The following is a 20,793-nucleotide window of genomic DNA, read 5'->3' on the forward strand; positions in this document are numbered from 1 at the left end:
GTGTTAGTCTACTATAGCAAGAGTCAGCTTGGTTTGTTGCTGTCTCTCCCTCCCTGACTCCCCCCTGTCTCTCCCTCCCTGGCTCCTCCCTGTCTCTCCCTCCCTGGTTCCTCCCTGTCTCTCCCTCCCTGGCTCCTCCCTGACTCTCCCTCCCTGACTCCCCCTGTCTCTCCCTCCCTGGCTCCTCCCTGTCTCTCCCTCCCTGGCTCCTCCCTGTCTCTCACTCCCTGTCTCCTCCCGTCTCTCCCTCCCTGTCTCTCCCTCCCTGGTTCCTCCCTGTCTCTCCCTCCCTGGCTCCTCCCTGTCTCTCCCTCCCTGGCTCCTCCCTGTCTCTCCCTCCCTGGCTCCTCCCTGTCTCTTCCCTGTCTCTCCCTCCCTGGTTCCTCCCTGGCTCCTCCTTGTCTCTCCCTCCCTGACTCCCCCCTGTCTCTCCCTCCCTTGCTCCTCCCTGTCTCTCCCTCCCTGGCTCCTCCCTGTCTCTCCCTCCCTGGCTCCTCCCTGTCTCTCCCTCCCTGTCTCCTCCCCGTCTCTCCCTCCCTGTCTCTCCCTCCCTGGTTCCTCCCTGTCTCTCCCTCCCTGGCTCCTCCCTGTCTCTCCCTCCCTGGCTCCACCCTGTCTCTCCCTCCCTGGCTCCTCCCCGTCTCTCCCTCCCTGGTTCGTCCCTGACTCCTCCCTGCTCTCTGGCTTTTTATGGCGGTTTTGGAGCAGTGGCTTCTTCCTTGCTGAGCGGCCTTTCAGGTTATGTCGATATAGGACTCATTTCACTGTGGATATAGATACTTTTGTACCTGTTTTCTACAGCATCTTCACAAGGTCCTTTGCTGTTGTTCTGGGATTGATTTTCGCACCAAAGTACGTTCATCTCTAGGAGACAGAACGCGTCTTCTTCCTGAGCGGTATGGCGGCTGCGTGGTCCCATGGTGTTTATACTTGCGTACTGTTGTTTGTACAGATGCGCGTGGTACCTTCAGGCAAATTGCTCCCAATGATGAACCAGACTTGTGGAGGTCTACAATGTTGGCTGATATATTTTGATGCAGGTGTAGAAGCGGATAGAAAACACTCATATAGCAGGCAAAAACCTGAGAAATTTCACTTCTTTTTTCTTTTTTTCTGGGAGTGGCAGATTTTCAACCGAGCTCTCATTGAAATTACAGCGAGATATGGATGAGGTTTTACTTCCTACGCCATCCACTAGATGTCAACAGTCAATAGAACTTTGTCTGATGACTCTAATGTGAAGGGGGGGTCGAAGGAGACAGGAAATAGTCACCACTGCAAGGGGAAGGACCTGCCTGTCATCTGAAGTCATTCTAATTCTCCGGTTGGAACGTTATTCAAGATATATGTAAACAACATTCTAAAGATTGATTCAGTACAAAGTTTGACATGTTTCTACTGACTGTTACGGAACTTTTGGACATTTCGTCACGTTATAGTGGACGCGCTTTGTGACTTTGGAATTGCTTACCAAACGCGCTAACCAAAGTAGCTAATTGGACATAAATAACGGACATTTTCGAACAAATCAAGCATTTATTGTGGAACTGGGATTCCTAGGTAAGGAAACATTTATTATTTATTTTCTCGTTTCTGTTGACTCCAACATGGCGGCTAATTTGGCTTTTGTTCTGAGCGCCGTCTCAGATTATTGCATGTGTTGTTTTTTCCGTAAACTTTTTTTGAAATCTGACACAGCGGTTGCATTAAGGAGAGGTATATCTATAATTCCATGTGTATAACTTGTATTATCATCTACATTTATGATGAGTATTTCTGTTGAAACGATGTGGCTATGCAAAATCACTTGATGTTTTTGGAACTAGTGAATCTAATAAGACAATTTAAACTCATTTTTTTTATATAAATATGAACTTTATCAAACAAAACATGCATGTATTGTGTAACATGAAGTCCTATGAGTGTCATCTGATGAAGATAATTCAAGGTTAGTGATTCATTTTATCTTTATTTCTGCTTTTTGTGAATGCTACATTTCGCTGGAAAATGGCTGTGCTTATTTATTGTGGTGTGGTGGAGACCTAACATAATCGATTGTAGTGCTTTCGCTGAAAAGCCTATTTGAAATCGGACACTTTGGTGGGATTAACAACAAGATTACCTTTAAAATGATATGAGACACATGTATGTTTTAGGAATTGTAATTATGTGATTTCTGTGGTTTGAATTTGGCGCCCTCTATTTTCACTGGTAGTTGTCATATCGATCCCGGTATTGGGATTGCAGCCATAACAAGTTAACAAAAAATTTGTGGAGTGGTTGAAAAACGAGTTTTAATGACTCCAACCTAAGTGTATGTAAACTTCCGACTTCAACTGTACATCCCACTCCATCAGAGGGCAATACTCTTACAGACAGGTATGCCATTTGTATTGTACTGTAACTCAGGGCTTTATTGCTGTTTAGACACAGTAACAGCACTCTAGAGAGAGAGGCACCACTTTCATCATCTCATCCACAGCAGGACTCATGTTTTCTCATATCCTCAACTGCCAAGAGAACTTGAGGAAGGGAAGGGGGGGGGAAAGAGAGAGAGAGAGAGAGAGGGAGGGAGGGAGGGAGGAAGAGGGGTAGGGAAGGAGGCTGAGGGAGGAAGGAGGGAGAGAGGGAGGGAGGGAGGAAGAGGGGTAGGGAAGGAGGCTGAGGGAGGAAGGAGGGAGAGAGGGAGGGAGGGAGGAAGAGGGGTAGGGAAGGAGGCTGAGGGAGGAAGGAGGGAGAGCGGGAGGGAGGGAGGAAGAGGGGTAGGGAAGGAGGCTGAGGGAGGAAGGAGGGAGAGAGGGAGGGAGGGCAAGAGGGTGAGAAAGAGAGAGGGAGGCTGAGGGAGTAAGGGAGGGAGAGCGAGGCTGAGAAAGGGGAGGAGGGAGCCTGGGGAGGGGGGGGGGGGCTGAGGAGGGGGAGGAGGGAGGAAGGAAGATATCGATGGAGGAAGTGAGGGTGACAGGGGAGGTAGGAGGTATGGATGGAGGGAGGAGGTATGGAAGAGGGTGAGGGTGGGAGGGAGGGAGGAGGTAGAGAGGGAGGGTGTTAGGGAGGGAGGGAGGGTGGTAGAGATGGAGGGTGGTAGGGAGGGAGGAGGTATGGATGAGGGTGAGGGTGATAGGGAGGGAGGGAGGGAGGAGGTATGGATGGAGGGAGTGAGGGGGTAGAGAGGGAGGGTGTTAGAGAGGGAGGGAGGGTGGTAGAGATGGAGGGTGGTAGAGAGGGAGGGTGGTAGAGATGGAGGGTGGTAGGGTGGAAGGGAGGGAGGGTGATAGAGATGGAGGGTGGTAGGGTGGAAGGGAGGGAGGGTGATAGAGATGGAGGGTGATAGGGTGGGAGGGAGGGTGATGGAGATGGAGGGTGGTAGAGAGGTAGGGTGGTAGAGATGGAGGGTGGTAGGGTGGGGGGAGGGAGGGTGACCAGAAGATCTCAAGGATAGTAAAACAATAACATTTTGGATAAATTGGGAGATATTACCATTTCCCACAAGGAAAAAGGCTATTATTTAATCCCTTATTTTACCAGGTAATTTGACTGAAAAGACATTTACAGAAAACACCTGGGAAACACATTAGGTGTCCATGATGGTATGAGGGCCAGATTGGGAATTTAGTCAGGATACTGGGATTTGCATATACCTACTCTTACAATAAATACCATGGGATCTTTAGTGACCATTGAGAATCAGGACACCCATTTCAAAGCTCTTAAGGATCTACGAGATTGGTGTCCCTATAGCGGGACGGTTGTTGCTAACGTACGCTAACGTGACCAACCTAATTGACAGAGTGAAAAGAATGAAGTACAGAATAAAAATATTTAAAAACATGCATCCTCTTCGCAAAAGTCACTAAAGTAATAATGTAAAAAATGTGGCAAAGCAATTTACTTACTTACTTACTTACTTACAATTTACTTTACTTACTTACAATTTACTTTTTGTCCTGAATACAAAGTGTTATTTTTGGGGCAAATCAAATACAACACATTACTGAGTACCACTCTCCATATTTTTAAGCATAGTGATGGCTGCATCATGTTATGGGTATGCTTGTAATCATTAAGAACTGGGGAGATTTTCAGGATAAAAATTGAGCTAAGCACAGGTAAAATCCTAGAGGAAAACCTGGTTCAGTCTGCTTCAACCAGACACTGGGAGATTAATTCACCTTTCAGCAGGACAATAAACTAATTCACAAGGCCAAATCAACACTGGAGTTACATACTAAGAAGACAGTGAATGTTCCTGAGTGACCAAGTTACAGTTTGACTTAAATGTATTTGAAAATGTATTGCAAGACTTGGCAATTGTTGTCTAGCAATGATCAACAACATGTTTGACAGAGTTTAAAGAATTAAAATATATTTTTAAAAATAATAATGGACAAATATTGCGCAATCCAGGTGTGGAATGGTCTTAGGCGATTACCCAGAAAGACAACCAGCTTTAATTACTGCCAAAGGTTATTCTACAAAGTATTGACTGAGGGGTGTGAATAATTACATAAATTAGATATTTCTCTATTTCATTTTCAATAAACTAGCACAAAATGTATAAAATTGTATAAAATGTATAAAAAAAATGTATAAAATGTCATTATGGGATATTGTGTGTAGATTAAAATCAGGCTCTAACACAACACAATGTGGAAACAAGTGAAGGGGTGTGAATACTTTCTGAAGGCACTGTATGTTGTGGTGTGGGTTGATATGCCATATAAAGCATCTATAGGGCTGCATTGCTGTGTGAGTGTATGTGTGTGCGTGTGACACCTCTCCAGCAGAACAGTGAACCTGTCCTTTGTGAGGTGTACGACCCCAGCAGAACAGAGAACCTGTCCTTTGTGAGGTGTACGACCCCAGCAGAACAGAGAACCTGTCCTTTGTGAGGTGTACGACCCCAGCAGAACAGTGAACCTGTCCTTTGTGAGGTGTAGGACCCCAGCAGAACAGAGAACCTGTCCTTTGTGAGGTGTACGACCCCAGCAGAACAGAGAACCTGTCCTTTGTGAGGTGTACGACCCCAGCAGAACAGAGAACCTGTCCTTTGTGAGGTGTACGACCCCAGCAGAACAGAGAACCTGTCCTTTGTGAGGTGTACGACCCCAGCAGAACAGTGAACCTGTCCTTTGTGAGGTGTAGGACCCCAGCAGAACAGTGAACCTGTCCTTTGTGAGGTGTAGGACCCCAGCAGAACAGTGAACCTGTCCTTTGTGAGGTGTACGGCCCCAGCAGCAAAAAAGCAAACTGTTTTTATGTTTAATACAAAAATGTAATCAGTGCGCTTATCTCTCTCAAAGTCTAAGTGTCCCACTGTCCTCGCATTTACTTTCCCTTGAGGGCTGTATTATGGATTGGAAATGGCTGCTCTGCATGATTGTCTGTCTGCACTCCTTTTAAAAACCCACTGTATACATTAAAAGAGCAATTTATTTTCATAGCGAGCTGAGCCCACAGGAGATTTTCAGATAGAGAGAGAGAGAGAGATAGTGATATAGTGTGATAGAGTGAGAGAGAGTGATAGAGAGAGACAGAGAGAGACAGAGAGAGGGAGTCCCTCCCAGAGTTATTAACAAAAAGATGAATACAAACTTATACAAACTTGTGAAGGGCAGCAGAAAAAGCTTTAGTTTGCACATAGTGTACAGAAAGTATATTTACTGCATGTAATGGGACATAACCTAATCCCTCTCAGTGGGAAAGAGAGAGAGAGGTTATTGAAATATCAGCAAGATCAGAGTGTTCTTTTCCCAGCCTAAGCAGGAAACTGTTATTAGTGAGGGACCTTTGTTCGTTAGGAAGCTCAGCCTTGGATCCACAATGGTTCTTTAGTGGCTCAGCGGTGTGGTCTAATTGTGTGATGTACCAAGACACTGCAAGCTAATCACCTGCTAGCTGGCTCAAACGCTTCAACTCCAGTTAAATTATACAAGACAGCAGCATCCTCAAATTAACAGGGTGCAAGGCATTCTGTATGTGTATGTGTGTGTGTGCGTGTGCATGTGCGTGTGTGCGTGCCTAGGTGTGTGTGTGTGTGTGTGTGCTTACGTGTGTGTGGCATGTGTGCGTGTCTGTGTGTCTACGTGTGTGTGTGTGTGTGTGCGTGGCTGTGGGTGTGTGCGTGCCTATGTGTGTGTGTGTGTGTGTGCTTATGTGTGTGTGGCATGTGTGCGTGTCTGCGTGTGTGTGGCTGCGTGTGTGTGGGTGTGTGTGTGTGTGGGTGTGTGTGTGTGTGGCTGCGTATGTGTGGGTGTGTGCGTGCCTACGCGTGTGTGTGTGTCTGCACTCTTCAACTCAAACTATCTACTTAAAAGTATTTTCAGTTTTCCACTCATTATTGAAATCAGCAGAGCTACTTTTTCCCTCCTCATCTGTGAAGAACAGCCATGCAGTTTTGTATTACGTAACCGAGATTAACCAACAACATTAAAATTAACCGCGAGTCTCTGAAGTCAAGATGAGAAAAACACAGTGTTCTCTCTCTCTCTCTCTCTCTCTCTCTCTCTCTCTCTCTCTCTCTCTCTCTGTCTCTCTCTCTCTCTCTCTCTCTCTCTCACTGATCCAGTTTTCTCTGAACGTCGTGCCTCTTCCAAGTCTGTTTATTCCAGAACCACACGACGAGCCTCTTCCAAGTCTTGTTTATTCCAGAACCACACGACGAGCAACTTCCAAGTCTGTTTATTCCAGAACCACACGACGAGCAACTTCCAAGTCTGTTTATTCCAGAACCACACGACGAGCCTCTTCCATGTCTGTTTATTCCAGAACCACACGACGAGCAACTTCCAAGTCTGTTTATTCCAGAACCACACGACGAGCCTCTTCCATGTCTGTTTATTCCAGAACCACACGACGAGCAACTTCCAAGTCTGTTTATTCCAGAACCACACGACGAGCCTCTTCCAAGTCTTGTTTATTCCAGAACCACACGACGAGCCACTTCCAAGTCTTGTTTATTCCAGAACCACACGACGAGCCTCTTCCATGTCTGTTTATTCCAGAACCACACGACGAGCCTCTTCCATGTCTGTTTATTCCAGAACCACACGACGAGCCCCTTCCAAGTCTTGTTTATTCCAGAACCACACGACGAGCCTCTTCCATGTCTGTTTATTCCAGAACCACACGACGAGCCTCTTCCATGTCTGTTTATTCCAGAACCACACGACGAGCCCCTTCCAAGTCTTGTTTATTCCAGAACCACACGACGAGCCTCTTCCATGTCTGTTTATTCCAGAACCACACGACGAGCCCCTTCCAAGTCTTGTTTATTCCAGAACCACACGACGAGCCTCTTCCATCTCTGTTTATTCCAGAACCACACGACGAGCCTCTTCCATGTCTGTTTATTCCAGAACCACACGACGAGCCTCTTCCATGTCTGTTTATTCCAGAACCACACAACGAGCCTCTTCCATGTCTGTTTATTCCAGAACCACACGACGAGCCTCTTCCAAGTCTGTTTATTCCAGAACCACACAACGAGCCTCTTCCAAGTCTTGTTTATTCCAGAACCACACGACGAGCCTCTTCCATGTCTGTTTATTCCAGAACCACACGACGAGCCCCTTCCAAGTCTTGTTTATTCCAGAACCACACGACGAGCCTCTTCCATGTCTGTTTATTCCAGAACCACACGACGAGCCTCTTCCATGTCTGTTTATTCCAGAACCACACGACGAGCCTCTTCCATGTCTGTTTATTCCAGAACCACACAACGAGCCTCTTCCATGTCTGTTTATTCCAGAACCACACGACGAGCCTCTTCCAAGTCTGTTTATTCCAGAACCACACAACGAGCCTCTTCCAAGTCTTGTTTATTCCAGAACCACACAACGAGCCTCTTCCAAGTCTTGTTTATTCCAGAACCACACGACGAGCCACTTCCAAGTCAGTTTATTCCAGAACCACACGACGAGCCTCTTCCATGTCTGTTTATTCCAGAACCACACGACGAGCCTCTTCCATGTCTGTTTATTCCAGAACCACACGACGAGCCTCTTCCAAGTCTGTTTATTCCAGAACCACACAACGAGCCTCTTCCAAGTCTTGTTTATTCCAGAACCACATGGAAAAAGGTAAACTGCAGAACTAGCATATTCTTTTAAAAGTACAGTACAGTAGATAGAGGGATAGAGGGATAGAGGGTTAAGTTTTGTCTTGGCACAATCTATGGGGAAATGGGGTAAGTTGAGCCACCTACAGGGTAAGTTAAGTTGAGCCACCTACAGGGTAAGTTAAGTTGAGCCCTGTACAGGGTAAGTTAAGTTGAGCCCCCTACAGCGTAAATTAAGTTGAGCCCCCTACAGGGTAAGTTAAGTTGAGCCCCGTACAGGGTAAGTTAAATTAAGCCACCTACAGGGTAAGTTAAATTAAGCCACCTACAGGGTAAGTTAAGTTAAGCCACCTACAGGGTAAGTTAAGTTGAGCCACCTACAGGGTAAGTTAAGCCATCTACAGGGTAAGTTAAGTTGAGCCACCTACAGGGTAAGTTAAGCCACCTACATGGTAAGTTAAGTTGAGCCACCTACAGGGTAAGTTAAGTTAAGCCACCTACAGGGTAAGTTAAGTTGAGCCACCTACAGGGTAAGTTAAGTTAAGCCACCTACAGGGTAAGTTAAGCCCCGTACAGGGTAAGTTAAGTTGAGCCACCTACAGGGTAAGTTAAGCCACCTACAGGGTAAGTTAAGCCACCTACAGGGTAAGTTAAGCCACCTACAGGGTAAGTTAAGTTGAGCCACCTACAGGGTAAGTTAAGTTAAGCCACCTACAGGGTAAGTTAAGCCCCGTACAGGGTAAGTTAAGTTGAGCCACCTACAGGGTAAGTTAAGCCACCTACAGGGTAAGTTAAGCCACCTACAGGGTAAGTTAAGCCACCTACAGGGTAAGTTAAGTTAAGCCACCTACAGGGTAAGTTAAGTTGAGCCACCTACAGGGTAAGTTAAGCCATCTACAGGGTAAGTTAAGTTGAGCCACCTACAGGGTAAGTTAAGCCACCTACAGGGTAAGTTAAGTTGAGCCCCCTACAGCGTAAATTAAGTTGAGCCCCCTACAGGGTAAGTTAAGTTGAGCCCCGTACAGGGTAAGTTAAATTAAGCCACCTACAGGGTAAGTTAAGTTAAGCCACCTACAGGGTAAGTTAAGTTGAGCCACCTACAGGGTAAGTTAAGTTGAGCCACCTACAGGGTAAGTTAAGCCACCTACAGGGTAAGTTAAGCCCCGTACAGGGTAAGTTAAGTTGAGCCACCTACAGGGTAAGTTAAGCCACCTACAGGGTAAGTTAAGCCACCTACAGGGTGAGTTGAGCCACCTACAGGGTAAGTTGAGCCACCTACAGGGTAAGTTAAGCCCCCTACAGGGTAAGTTAAGCCCCGTACAGGGTAAGTTAAGTTGAGCCACCTACAGGGTAAGTTAAGCCACCTACAGGGTAAGTTAAGCCACCTACAGGGTGAGTTGAGCCACCTACAGGGTAAGTTGAGCCACCTACAGGGTAAGTTAAGTTGAGCCACCTACAGGGTAAGTTAAGCCACCTACAGGGTAAGTTAAGCCACCTACAAATGTACAAATTAAATATTACCACTACCTTTTTAAAACCATGTCTATCTTTATTTTCCAAACACAATTCAACAAAAACGCTTTAAAAAAATAATATTTTAATAGTTTAATCATCTTTTAACACAGGCTTATCACCTAACAAACACTTTCATGAACTTTTAACATAGGCCAGGCCCTGTTGTTAACTCATATCCTAGTGATAATGCCATACTGTGTTGTGCCAGTTCCCCACTCGTGGTCTAAAATGAAACTGTTTTTTTTTTTGACAGTATGGAGCAGAATTCCATGGAGTAGTTTAGAATAGAGGAACTGAAATAGTTTTTCCAAATAGGCTGGGATCCACACAATGCAGCTGTTGCAAATGCACATTTTGTGCTGGCTGTGCACTTGGGAATATTGATTACGCCAATTCTGTTGCTAAACGTTTCTTAAACGTAAGCAAATGGAACGGAACGGGGAGGGACCTAACTGAATTTGTCAAATAGAAACTCTGGTTTTGCTCTGTTTGCTTCCGTTTGGTTCTTAAACTTTAAACGGTTTCCTTAATGTATACATCCCTAGTTGGAAAAACAATGATTGAGAGGCAGCTTAAACTTCTTCAATTGAACCAATATTGGATTATAATACACATATACATTTGTGAACAGCCATCCACATTCACACCATCCGCATTCACACCATCCACAATACGTAAGGTACAAGTAGCTAGATGAGGGAGTAGCAGTGTGATTCATACTATCCTCCTGTATGCTACACTACTGCTGTCCTCCTGTAGTCTACACCACTGCTGTCCTCCTGTAGACTACACCACTGCTGTCCTCCTGTAGTCTACACCACTGCTGTCCTCCTGTAGTCTACACCACTGCTGTCCTCCTGTAGACTACACCACTGCTGTCCTCCTGTAGTCTACACCACTGCTGTCCTCCTGTAGACTACACCACTGCTGTCCTCCTGTAGGCTACACTACTGCTGTCCTTCTGTAGTCTACACCACTGCTGTCCTCCTGTAGTCTACACCACTGCTGTCCTCCTGTAGACTACACCACTGCTGTCCTCCTGTAGACTACACCACTGCTGTCCTCCTGTAGACTACACCACTGCTGTCCTCCTGTAGTCTACACCACTGCTGTCCTCCTGTAGTCTACACCACTGCTGTCCTCCTGTAGGCTACACTACTGCTGTCCTTCTGTAGGCTACACTACTGCTGTCCTCCTGTAGGCTACACTACTGCTGTCCTTCTGTAGTCCACTGCTGTCCTTCTGTAGTCTACACCACTGCTGTCCTTCTGTAGTCTACAACACTGCTGTCCTCCTGTAGGTAAACACACCACTGCTGTCCTCCTGTAGGCTACACTACTGCTGTCCTCCTGTAGGCTACACCACTGCTGTCCTCCTGTAGGCTACACTACTGCTGTCCTTCTTATATCCCAGGATTTATTCAAATTGGATAATCTTTGGATGCTGACAGCAGTCGCTCCACTGGAAAACAGCTGCTTGGACTGCAGCCTACAAACGCCTTTTCCTCCTGCTCTTCTCCCACAACCCATCAAACACATCGTAGTGGTCTCTGAATTATGGTCAGACTCGCTCAAGCGGAACAAACTTACATTTGCACCTTTTTTTCAATGCTGTTTTTAATGTCTTTGAGAATATTTAACTGAATTTAATTTTAAAGTATTTCTAGAAGTAATCATCCCCCCCCAAAATATATATATTTCTTTAATCTGATAACAATATTTTAGATAATATAGGTAATATAACAGATTACAGCTCCAGTTTTTTTTTTTTTGTAATCCATTACATGTAATCCATTACATGTAATCCGTTACTCCCCAACCCTGAAGCCAGTTACACAGTGCATGCACACACAAACTACCAAAACACATCTAAACTCAGCAAAACATTACCCTGTCTTTCAAAGATAATTCGTAAAAATCCAAATACTGAAGAGGCCTTTCAACTGACTCTGAAAAACACCAAAAGATAGATGCCCAGGGTCTCTGCTCATCTGTGTGAACGTGCCTTAGGCATGCTGCAAGGAGGCATGAGGACTGCAGATGTGGCCAGGGCAATAAATTCTAATGTCCGTACTGTAAGACGCCTAAGACAGCGCTACAGGGAGACAGGGCGGACAGCTGATCGTTCTCACAGTGGCAGACCACGTGTAACAACACCTGCACAGGATCGGTATATCTGAACATCACACCTGCGGGACAGGTACAGGATGGCAACAACAACTGCCCGAGTTACACCAGGAATGCACAATCCCTCCATCAGTGCTCAGACTGTGCGCAATAGGCTGATAGAGGCTGGACTGCGGGCTTGTAGGCCTATTGTAAGGCAGGTCTTCACCAGACATCACCGGCAACAACATCACCTATGGGCACAAACACATCGTCGCAGGACCAGACAGGACTGGCAAAAAGTGCTCTTTACTGACGAGTCGCGGTTTTGTCTCACCAGGGGTGAAGGTTGGATTCACGTTTATCGTCGAGGGAATGAGCGTTACACCGAGGCCTGTACTGTGGAGTGAGATCGATTTGGAGGTGGAGGGTCCATCATGTTCTGGGGCAGTGTGTCACAGCATCATCAGACTGAGCTTGTTGTCATTGCAGGGAATCTCAACGCTGTGTGATACAGGGAAGACATCCTCCTCCCTCATGTGGTACCCTTCCTGCAGGATCATCCTGTTATGACCCTCCAGCATGACAATGCCACCAGCCATAAGGCTCGTTCTGTGCGTGATTTCCTGCAAGACAGGAATGTCAGTGTTCTGCCATGGCCAGCGAAGAGTCCGGATCTCAATCCCATTGAGCACATCTGGGACCTGTTGGATCAGAGGGTGAGGGCTAGGGCCATTCCCCCCCAGAAATGTCCGGGAACTTGCAGGTGCCTTGATGGAAGAGTGGGGTAACATCTCACAACAATAACTGGCAAATCTGGTGCAGTCCATGAGGAGGAGATGCACTGCAATACTTAATGCAGCTGGTGGCCACACCAGATTCTGACTATTACTTTTGATTTTGACCCCCCCTTTGTTCAGGGACACATTATTCAATTTCTGTTAGTCACATGTCTGTGGAACTTGTTCAGTTTATGTCTCAGTTGTTGAATCTTGTTATGTTCACACAAATATTTACACATAAGTTTGCTAAAAAATAAATGCAGTTGACAGTGAGAGGTCTTTTTTTTGTTGCTGAGTTTACATTCCTCTCATCCTGTTAGCTGTGTCTGGCATCCCACCACTACTATGTCTAGCAAGCTGCCCACCAGTTCTGGTTTGCATGGAAGCAACCAAGTCAAGTTGTATTATGTAGAGTGAGGGGTTCAGCCAAACTCTTTTTCTTTTGCAAAGGTAGCAACATCCAAAATAATCAGTTCGCTGGCAGAGTTTAAATGCTCCAAAGCCACAGGCCTGGATAATATTCCTGCAAGGTTTCTTATAGATTCTGCTGAGCAAATTGGCCCTTGTATTACGCATGTCGTTAGTCTCTCTCTTGAACAAGGCACCTTTCCCAGGGACATGAAACAAGCTAAAGTTATACCTTTGAATAAGGGTATAAAGTCTGACCCTGGGAATTATAGACCTGTATCTATCCTCTGTGTAACATCAAAGATCCTGTAGAGAATTGTACATGAACAAATGTACGAATATGTTAACAAACAAGGTCTAATGTATGATTTTCAGTCAGGTTTTAGAAAAACACACTCCACTGATTCATGTCTACTTTACTTGACTGACTTCATCAGGAAAGAGATTGATGAGGGAAATCAGTGTGGAATGGTACTGCTTGAACTACAGAAGGCCTTTGATACAGTTAACCACTTGTCTCCTAATCTCCAAACTGGAGGCACTGGGGTTAAGCAGTATCCCTCTAGGCTGGGTAGGCTGGAGGCTGGATTTTTCTTCATGTGGATGACTACACTTCTGGTGTCTCACAAAAGTAAAACTAGATTGGAGAGCATACTTAGCACAGAGCTTACTAGCATTAGCAAATGGCTTGGAGATAATAAGCTATCTCTGCACTTAGGGAAAACTGAAACAATTATTTTTGGATCCAGACCTAAATTGTGCAGGTTGTCTGAAATCAGAGTGGAGTTAAGGGGTGAGGTGCTGACTACTAAAACCTCTGTTAGCTACTTTGGATGCATCTGTGATTGAAGCTTGGGAGGTGTGAGCATGGCCAATATGGTTAATGGAAGGTTAATGCCAGGACTAAGTTTTTGGCTAGAATGTCCAAGCTGCTTGATATGCTACTATGCTACTACTTCCTGGTTTGGGGGCTTATCTAAACTTATGAAGGGGGAGTTCCAGATAGCCCAGAATAAGTTGATCAGGGTAGTATTGAAGGTGAGTCTAAACTGGCTGCCTGTTGAGGCTAGGGTGTCCCAGATTAGACTAGGTTTGGTTTACAGGAGTAGTTATGGTCCTGCGCCCAGATATCTAATTACTTTCCTCGTGTTAGGGAGGCACACAATCACAGCACCAGATCAGGTGTTGCTGATGTGTGCTTATACAGGTTCAGGAGTAATGCTGGGAAAGGTACTTTCTTGTATACTGGAGCATCAGAATGGAATGAGTTGCCTCTGTCTATAAAAACAACGTCCTCTCTGGACAGCTTTAAACATAAAGTAAAAATATGTTTGATGTCTTCTGTGTCATCATATGAATAACCCCTATGATGTAACTGGAATGAAGAGATAGATGTTCTTCTTTTATGTTTTTGATGAGATGGATGTTCTTCTTCTCTGTTTTTGATGAGATAGATGTTCTTCTTCTCTGTTTTTGATGAGATAGATGTTCTTCTTCTCTGTTTTTGATGAGATAGATGTTCTTCTTCTCTGTTTTTGATGAGATAGATGTTCTTCTTCTCTGTTTTTGATGAGATAGATGTTCTTCTTCTCTGTTTTTGATGAGATAGATGTTCTTCTTCTCTGTTTTTGATCAGACAGATGTTCTTCTTCTCTGTTTTTGATGAGATAGATGTTCTTCTTCTCTGTTTTTGATGAGATAGATGTTCTTCTTCTCTGTTTTTGATGAGATAGATGTTCTTCTTCTCTGTTTTTGATGAGATAGATGTTCTTCTTCTCTGTTTTTGATGAGATAGATGTTCTTCTTCTCTGTTTTTGATGAGATAGATGTTCTTCTTCTCTGTTTTTGATGAGATAGATGTTCTTCTTCTCTGTTTTTGATGAGATAGATGTTCTTCTTCTCTGTTTTTGATGAGATAGATGTTCTTCTTGTCTGTTTTGGTTTTATTATTTCACTGCCATACTGTGTTCGATCTTGTCTAGCCATCTTGTCTCAAGAGGACCACAATGGAAATAAGTCCCAGACTTTATTGTGTGTTATCCTCGATAATGTTATTATTGTTCATGTATTGCCTTTTCAAGTTTTATGTGTGCTTGTTTTTATAAATGGTTGAATTAATAAACTAAACTAAATCTTATTAGCTGTGTCTGGCATCCCACCACTACTATGTCTCCAGTCCACCTAGTTTCAGATTCACAGAAATCAGTGAAACTTCAGTGTTCCTCCCATCTGTTTTGGGCCCTCTGCCAACGCCTCTCTCCCTCCCTCTCTTTCTCTTTCTCTCTGCATTCTCTGTGTCCCCACTGTCTCTAAGGTGAGTCATGAAGCCAAGTTCACAGCATAGTCTACAGCATGTTAACAAAATGTCTTGATCCTCTTATTCTCAACAGAAGGGCAACACATGTTAATCCACTATTATACTGTCCAGCCACACACACACACACACACACACACACACACACACACACACACACACACACACACACACACACACACACACACACACACACACACACACACACACACAATGTCAAACATCTGTGTCAATTTCTGTATAGATCGCTTGCAGTGCTGAGGGAGGTGTTTTCATGGTGCTGGTGGTGTGTCTAAGATAGGGTGTCTTCCAACCACTAAGTTTATGCTGTGTGTGTGTGTGTGGTGTGTGTGTGTGTGTGTGTGTGTGTGTGTGTGTGTGTGTGTGTGTGTGTGTGTGTGTGTGTGTGTGTGTGTGTGTGTGTGTGTGAGAGAGAGTTAATGGTGTCTAAGACAAGAGGGTGTCTCTCTCTGTCTCTCATGTCAGCATCATGCCACTCTACATGACAGAGTGAGTCTATATGAGGGAGACTCTACATGACAGAGTGAGTCTATATGAGGGAGACTCTACATGACAGAGTGAGTCTATAAGAGGGAGACTACATGACCGAGTGAGTCTACATGAGGGAGACTACATGACAGAGTGAGTCTACATGAGGGAGACTCTACATGACCGAGTGATTCTACACAAGGGAGACTCTCCCTGACAGTGAGTCTATATGAGGGAGACTCTACATGACAGAGTTAGTCTATATGAGGGAGACGCTACATGAGAGATTGAGTCTATATGAGGGAGACTCTACATGACAGAGCGAGTCTTTACGAGAGAGAATCTACATGACAGAGTGAGTTTATAAGAGGGAGACTACATGACAGAGTGAATCTATACGAGGGAGACTCTACATGACAGAGCGAGTTTATAAGCGGGAGACTCTACATGACAGAGCGAGTCTATATGAGGGAGACTCTAGAAGACAGAGTGAGTCTATAAGAGGGAGACTCTCCATGACAGAGTGAGTCTATACGAGAGAGACTCTACATGACAGATTGAGTCTATATGAGGGAGACTCTACATGACAGAGTGAGTTTATGAGGGAGATTCTACATGACAGTGAGTCTGTAAGGAGACTACATCAGAGTGAGTCTATAAGTTTGAGACTCTACATGACAGAGTGAGTCTATACGAGAGAGACTCTACATGACAGAGTGAGTCTATACGAGGGAGACTCTACCTGACAGAGTAAGTCTATACGAGGGAGACTCCACATGACAGAGTGAGTCTATACGAGGGAGACTCTACATGACAGAGTAAGTCTATACGAGGGCGATTCTACCTGACAGAGTGAGTCTATACGAGGGAGACTCTACATGACAGAGTGAGTCTACATGAGGGAGACTCTACATATTGCTCCCTTAATGACAGTAACAGTGTTAGAGGAAGCCCCGAGTCCTGTTCAATTACCAGTGCCATCATCTCACCCCAATGTTATCTGAACAGTTAAAGTACTCCACAGATGGCTATGGATGACAGACATATTTATCGTCATCCCACAGCCTAGGGCTTTGTTCCAAATGGCATCCTGTTCCGTTTATAGTGCACACTTCTTCTTTTTTTTTACCATTGCCCGGTAGGGCTCCCATAAGGCTCTGGTCAAAAGTAGTGTACCATGTTGGGAACAGAGTGCTATTTGTTACACACAGCCCTAGAACACATGGAAGCCAATGAGAAGCGCTGGCTAGCTGTGTTTACGTTTCAATGCACACAGAAATATAAAGAGGCCTGTTTGATGACTCCGGAGTCAATGGTGCTTTTATGATATAGTGGGCGCCACGGATAAAGTCAAGCCACATGGCAACTGGTACAAGTGTACAATTTGGCTACATGGCTGAACATAGTTCAACTCTCGAGGCGGAGCGAGGTCGTTTGACTCGTGTGCCATCTGTTGATTGGCCCAAGTGATTAGGGAATTATTTGTTAGGGAACTACTTTGTCTAACAGCCATTGGGATGGTGAAGCAGTGCAACGATGTCAGAATGTACTCTTAATATGCAGTGAGCTCTAACAGTAGTGCGTCATTGACAAATGTTTAGTTGTTTTGTCTCTGTACTCCAGCACTTCGGATTTGAAATTATACAATGATTATGAGGTTAGTGCAGACTGGCAGCTTAAAATTGTGGGTATTTTCATTCATATTAGGGGACCAAAATTATTGTGTATTAAAGTAGTACAAATGTAAGTATTTGGTCCCGTATTCATAGCATGCAATGATTACATCAAGCTTGTGACTCTTCAAACTTGTTGGATGCATTTGCTGTTTGTTTTGGTTGTGTTTCAGATTATTTTGAGCCCAATAGATATTAATGGTAAATAATGTATTGTGTCATTTTGGAGCCACTTTTATTATAAATAAGAACAGAATATGTTTCTGAACACTTCTACATTAATGTGGATGCTACCATGATTACGGATAATCCTGAACGAATTGTGAGAAAGTTACAGAGGCATAAATATCATACCCTGCTCCAAAATGCTAACCTCCCTGTTATTGTAATTAATGGTGAGAGGTTAGCATGTCTTGGGGGTATGAGTTTGGTGCATCTAAAATGGGGGGGGGGGGTCTATGTACAAAACGTGCTGTAATTCCTAAACGGTTCAGCCTATATGGACGAAAATATCCTTAAATTACAGCTGACAGGCTCCACTTTAACCCCATCATCATTGTACCATTTAAAAGTGCACAGAGTACAGAGCCCAAATGACAAAACAATATGTCACCAATACTTTTAGAGCTCACTGTACATGATGCTTCATTCTAAAGCCCAACATGCTGGGCCAATTGTGCCCCCCCCTATGGGACTCCCAATCACTGCCGGTTGTGATACCGCTGCATCACACGAGAGTTCTAAAACTTCTAAAACTAAACTGTTCAGATCAAACAAACTTTGTTCTATAACGACATAAAACCGTCTCATCTCGTCTCATGTATCTGAACTAGGCTTTGATACTAAGTGGTGTGCTAGTCTGGATATTAGAACAGAACCAGGGATTAGTTAAAGGTAGAGTCAGTGATGCACAAAATGAACAGCAATGTCAGGCCAATTGCTGCAACAACTAAGACTGTTAAAGGGTGAGGCTACATCATCCTGCTGCTCATGGTGACATCATCCCGCTGCTCATGGTAACATCATCCCGCTGCTCATGGTGACATCATCCCGCTGCTCATGGTGACATCATCCCGCTGCTCATGGTAACATCATCATGCTGCTCATGGTGACATCATCCCGCTGCTCATGGTGACATCATAGAGTCTCAGTTTAAGACCACCACTACTCACCCCAGGGTCACACAGCTTCAACCCATCAATCACTTCCGCCCGTCTCTACTCACCCCAGAGGTTTCTCCAGTCGACTGGCGGGTGATCCTACAATCTCTCCCAAGGTACAGAACACCTGCCCCAAGAAGTCCTGATGGGGGGGAGGGGGGAGGGAGGGATGGAGGGACGGAGGGAGGAGTGGAGAGTTCGTTGTTCATGGGGAGACAGGGGGAAAACAAGGACAGCTGATGAGGAGCTAAGCAGCATGTTATTAGCAGTGGGTTATTAAACATTGAAGAGAGATAAAGTTTGGTTGGAGGAGTCAAACACGTACGTCAATGTCGGAGGGCTTCCAGGGAGGAAGAGGAGGAGGAGGAAGAGGAGGAGGAGGAAGAAGAGGAGGAGGAGGGGTACACCAGGCGGCAGCATAGACAATAACAACAACAATCACAACAATAACAACCACAGAGCATATAATGTAAGAGAAGGCACAAGACTCAAATACCGTACAAGACCGTCATCAAACAAGAGAAAACACAGAGCGGGAAAGAAGAGAAGAAAAGGGGGGGGGGGGTACGGGGAGGAAGGGGGGAGAAAGGGGGATAGAACAGGGAGAAAGGGGGGAGAAAGGGGGATAGAACAGGGAGAAAGGGGGGAGAAAGGGGGATAGAACAGGGAGAAAGGGGGGAGAAAGGGGGATAGAACAGGGAGAAAGGGGGATAGAACAGGGAGAAAGGGGGATAGAACGGGGAGAAAGGGGGGAGAAAGGGGGATAGAACAGGGAGAAAGGGGGGAGAAAGGGGGATAGAACAGGGAGAAAGGGGGGAGAAAGGGGGATAGAACAGGGAGAAAGGGGGGAGAAAGGGGGATAGAACAGGGGAGGAAGGGGGGAGAAAGGGGGATAGAACAGGGAGAAAGGGGGGAGAAAGGGGGATAGAACAGGGAGAAAGGGGGGAGAAAGGGGGATAGAACAGGGAGAAAGGGGATAGAACAGGGGAGGAAGGGGATAGAACAGGGAGAAAGGAGGAGAAAGGGGGATAGAACAGAGAGAAAGGGGATAGAACAGGGGAGGAAGTGGATAGAACAGGGAGAAAGGGGGAGAACAGGGGAGGAAGGGGATAGAACAGGGAGAAAGGGGGATAGAACAGGGAGAAAGGGGATAGAACAGGGGAGGAAGTGGATAGAACAGGGGAGGAAGGGGGAGAAAGGGGGATAGAACAGGGAGAAAGGGGATAGAACAGGGGAGGAAGTGGATAGAACAGGGGAGGAAGGGGATATAACAGGGAGAAAGGGGGAGAAAGGGGGATAGAACAGGGAGAAAGGGGATAGAACAGGGGAGGAAGTGGATAGAACAGGGAGAAAGGGGATAGAACAGGGGAGGAAGGGGATAGAACAGGGAGAAAGGGGGAGAAAGGGAGATAGAACAGGGAGAAAGGGGATAGAACAGGGGAGGAAGTGGATAGAACAGGGGAGGAAGGGGGAGAAAGGGGGGAGAAAGGGGGATAGAACAGGGAGAAAGGGGGGAGAAAGGGGGATAGAACAGGGAGAAAGGGGGGAGAAAGGGGGATAGAACAGGGAGAAAGGGGATAGAACAGGGGAGGAAGGGGATAGAACAGGGAGAAAGGGGGGAGAACAGGGGAGGAAGGGGGAGAAAGGGGGGAGAAAGGGGGATAGGACAGGGAGAAAGGGGATAGAACAGGGGAGGAAGGGGATAGAACAGGGAGAAAGGGGGAGAAAGGGGGATAGAACAGGGAGAAAGGGGATAGAACAGGGGAGGAAGTGGATAGAACAGGGGAGGAAGGGGGAGAAAGGGGGGAGAAAGGGGGATAGAACAGGGAGAAAGGGGATAGAACAGGGGATAGAACGGGGAGAAAGGGGGAGAAAGGGGGGGAGAACGGGGAGAACGGGGAGAAAGGGGGGGGAAGGGGGATAGAACGGGGAGGAAGGGGGGGGAAGGGGATAGAACAGGGAGGAAGGGGGGGGGGGAAGGGGGGGAGAACGGGGAGAAAGGGGGAGAAAAGGGGGGAAAAAGGGGGATAAAACGGGGAGAAAGGGGGGGAAAGGGGGAGAAAGGAAGAAAAGGGGGGAGAAAGGGGGATTAGAGAGGGAGAGAGAGAGGGAACTGGGTTTTATGTAAGACGACAGTTAGTAACACAAAATTGAGTACAAAACAATCAAATTTAAACATGGCAAATGAAGAAATAATGAAGAATTTTCTGGTATTATGCAAACCATTGACTGCAGATATATTATCATATATTATATTATTGTGTGACTAACGCGTTGCTTTTCAAAGCTTT

The 20,793-nt window shown here is 45.7% G+C and overlaps 1 protein-coding gene across 2 annotated transcripts in view; it reads right to left on the minus strand.

Annotated features, from left to right (window-relative positions):
- The window catches only part of LOC110492786 (copine-5), a 212,613-nt gene that overhangs the window by 99,648 nt on the left and 92,172 nt on the right, over positions 1–20,793 (minus strand). Inside the window, exons 6-7 of one of the 2 annotated variants that reach the window (XM_036947697.1) lie at positions 18,828–18,842; positions 18,568–18,644 (exon numbers count right to left, since the gene is read on the minus strand). In XM_036947697.1, coding sequence (XP_036803592.1) covers positions 18,568–18,644; positions 18,828–18,842 — 92 coding nt within the window. The remainder of the gene's footprint in view (positions 1–18,567; positions 18,645–18,827; positions 18,843–20,793) is intronic. The other variant, XM_036947698.1, reaches the window with a different exon arrangement.

The sequence above is a fragment of the Oncorhynchus mykiss genome, chromosome 16 (assembly GCF_013265735.2).
Source record: "Oncorhynchus mykiss isolate Arlee chromosome 16, USDA_OmykA_1.1, whole genome shotgun sequence".
Taxonomy (NCBI): Eukaryota; Metazoa; Chordata; class Actinopteri; order Salmoniformes; family Salmonidae; genus Oncorhynchus; species Oncorhynchus mykiss.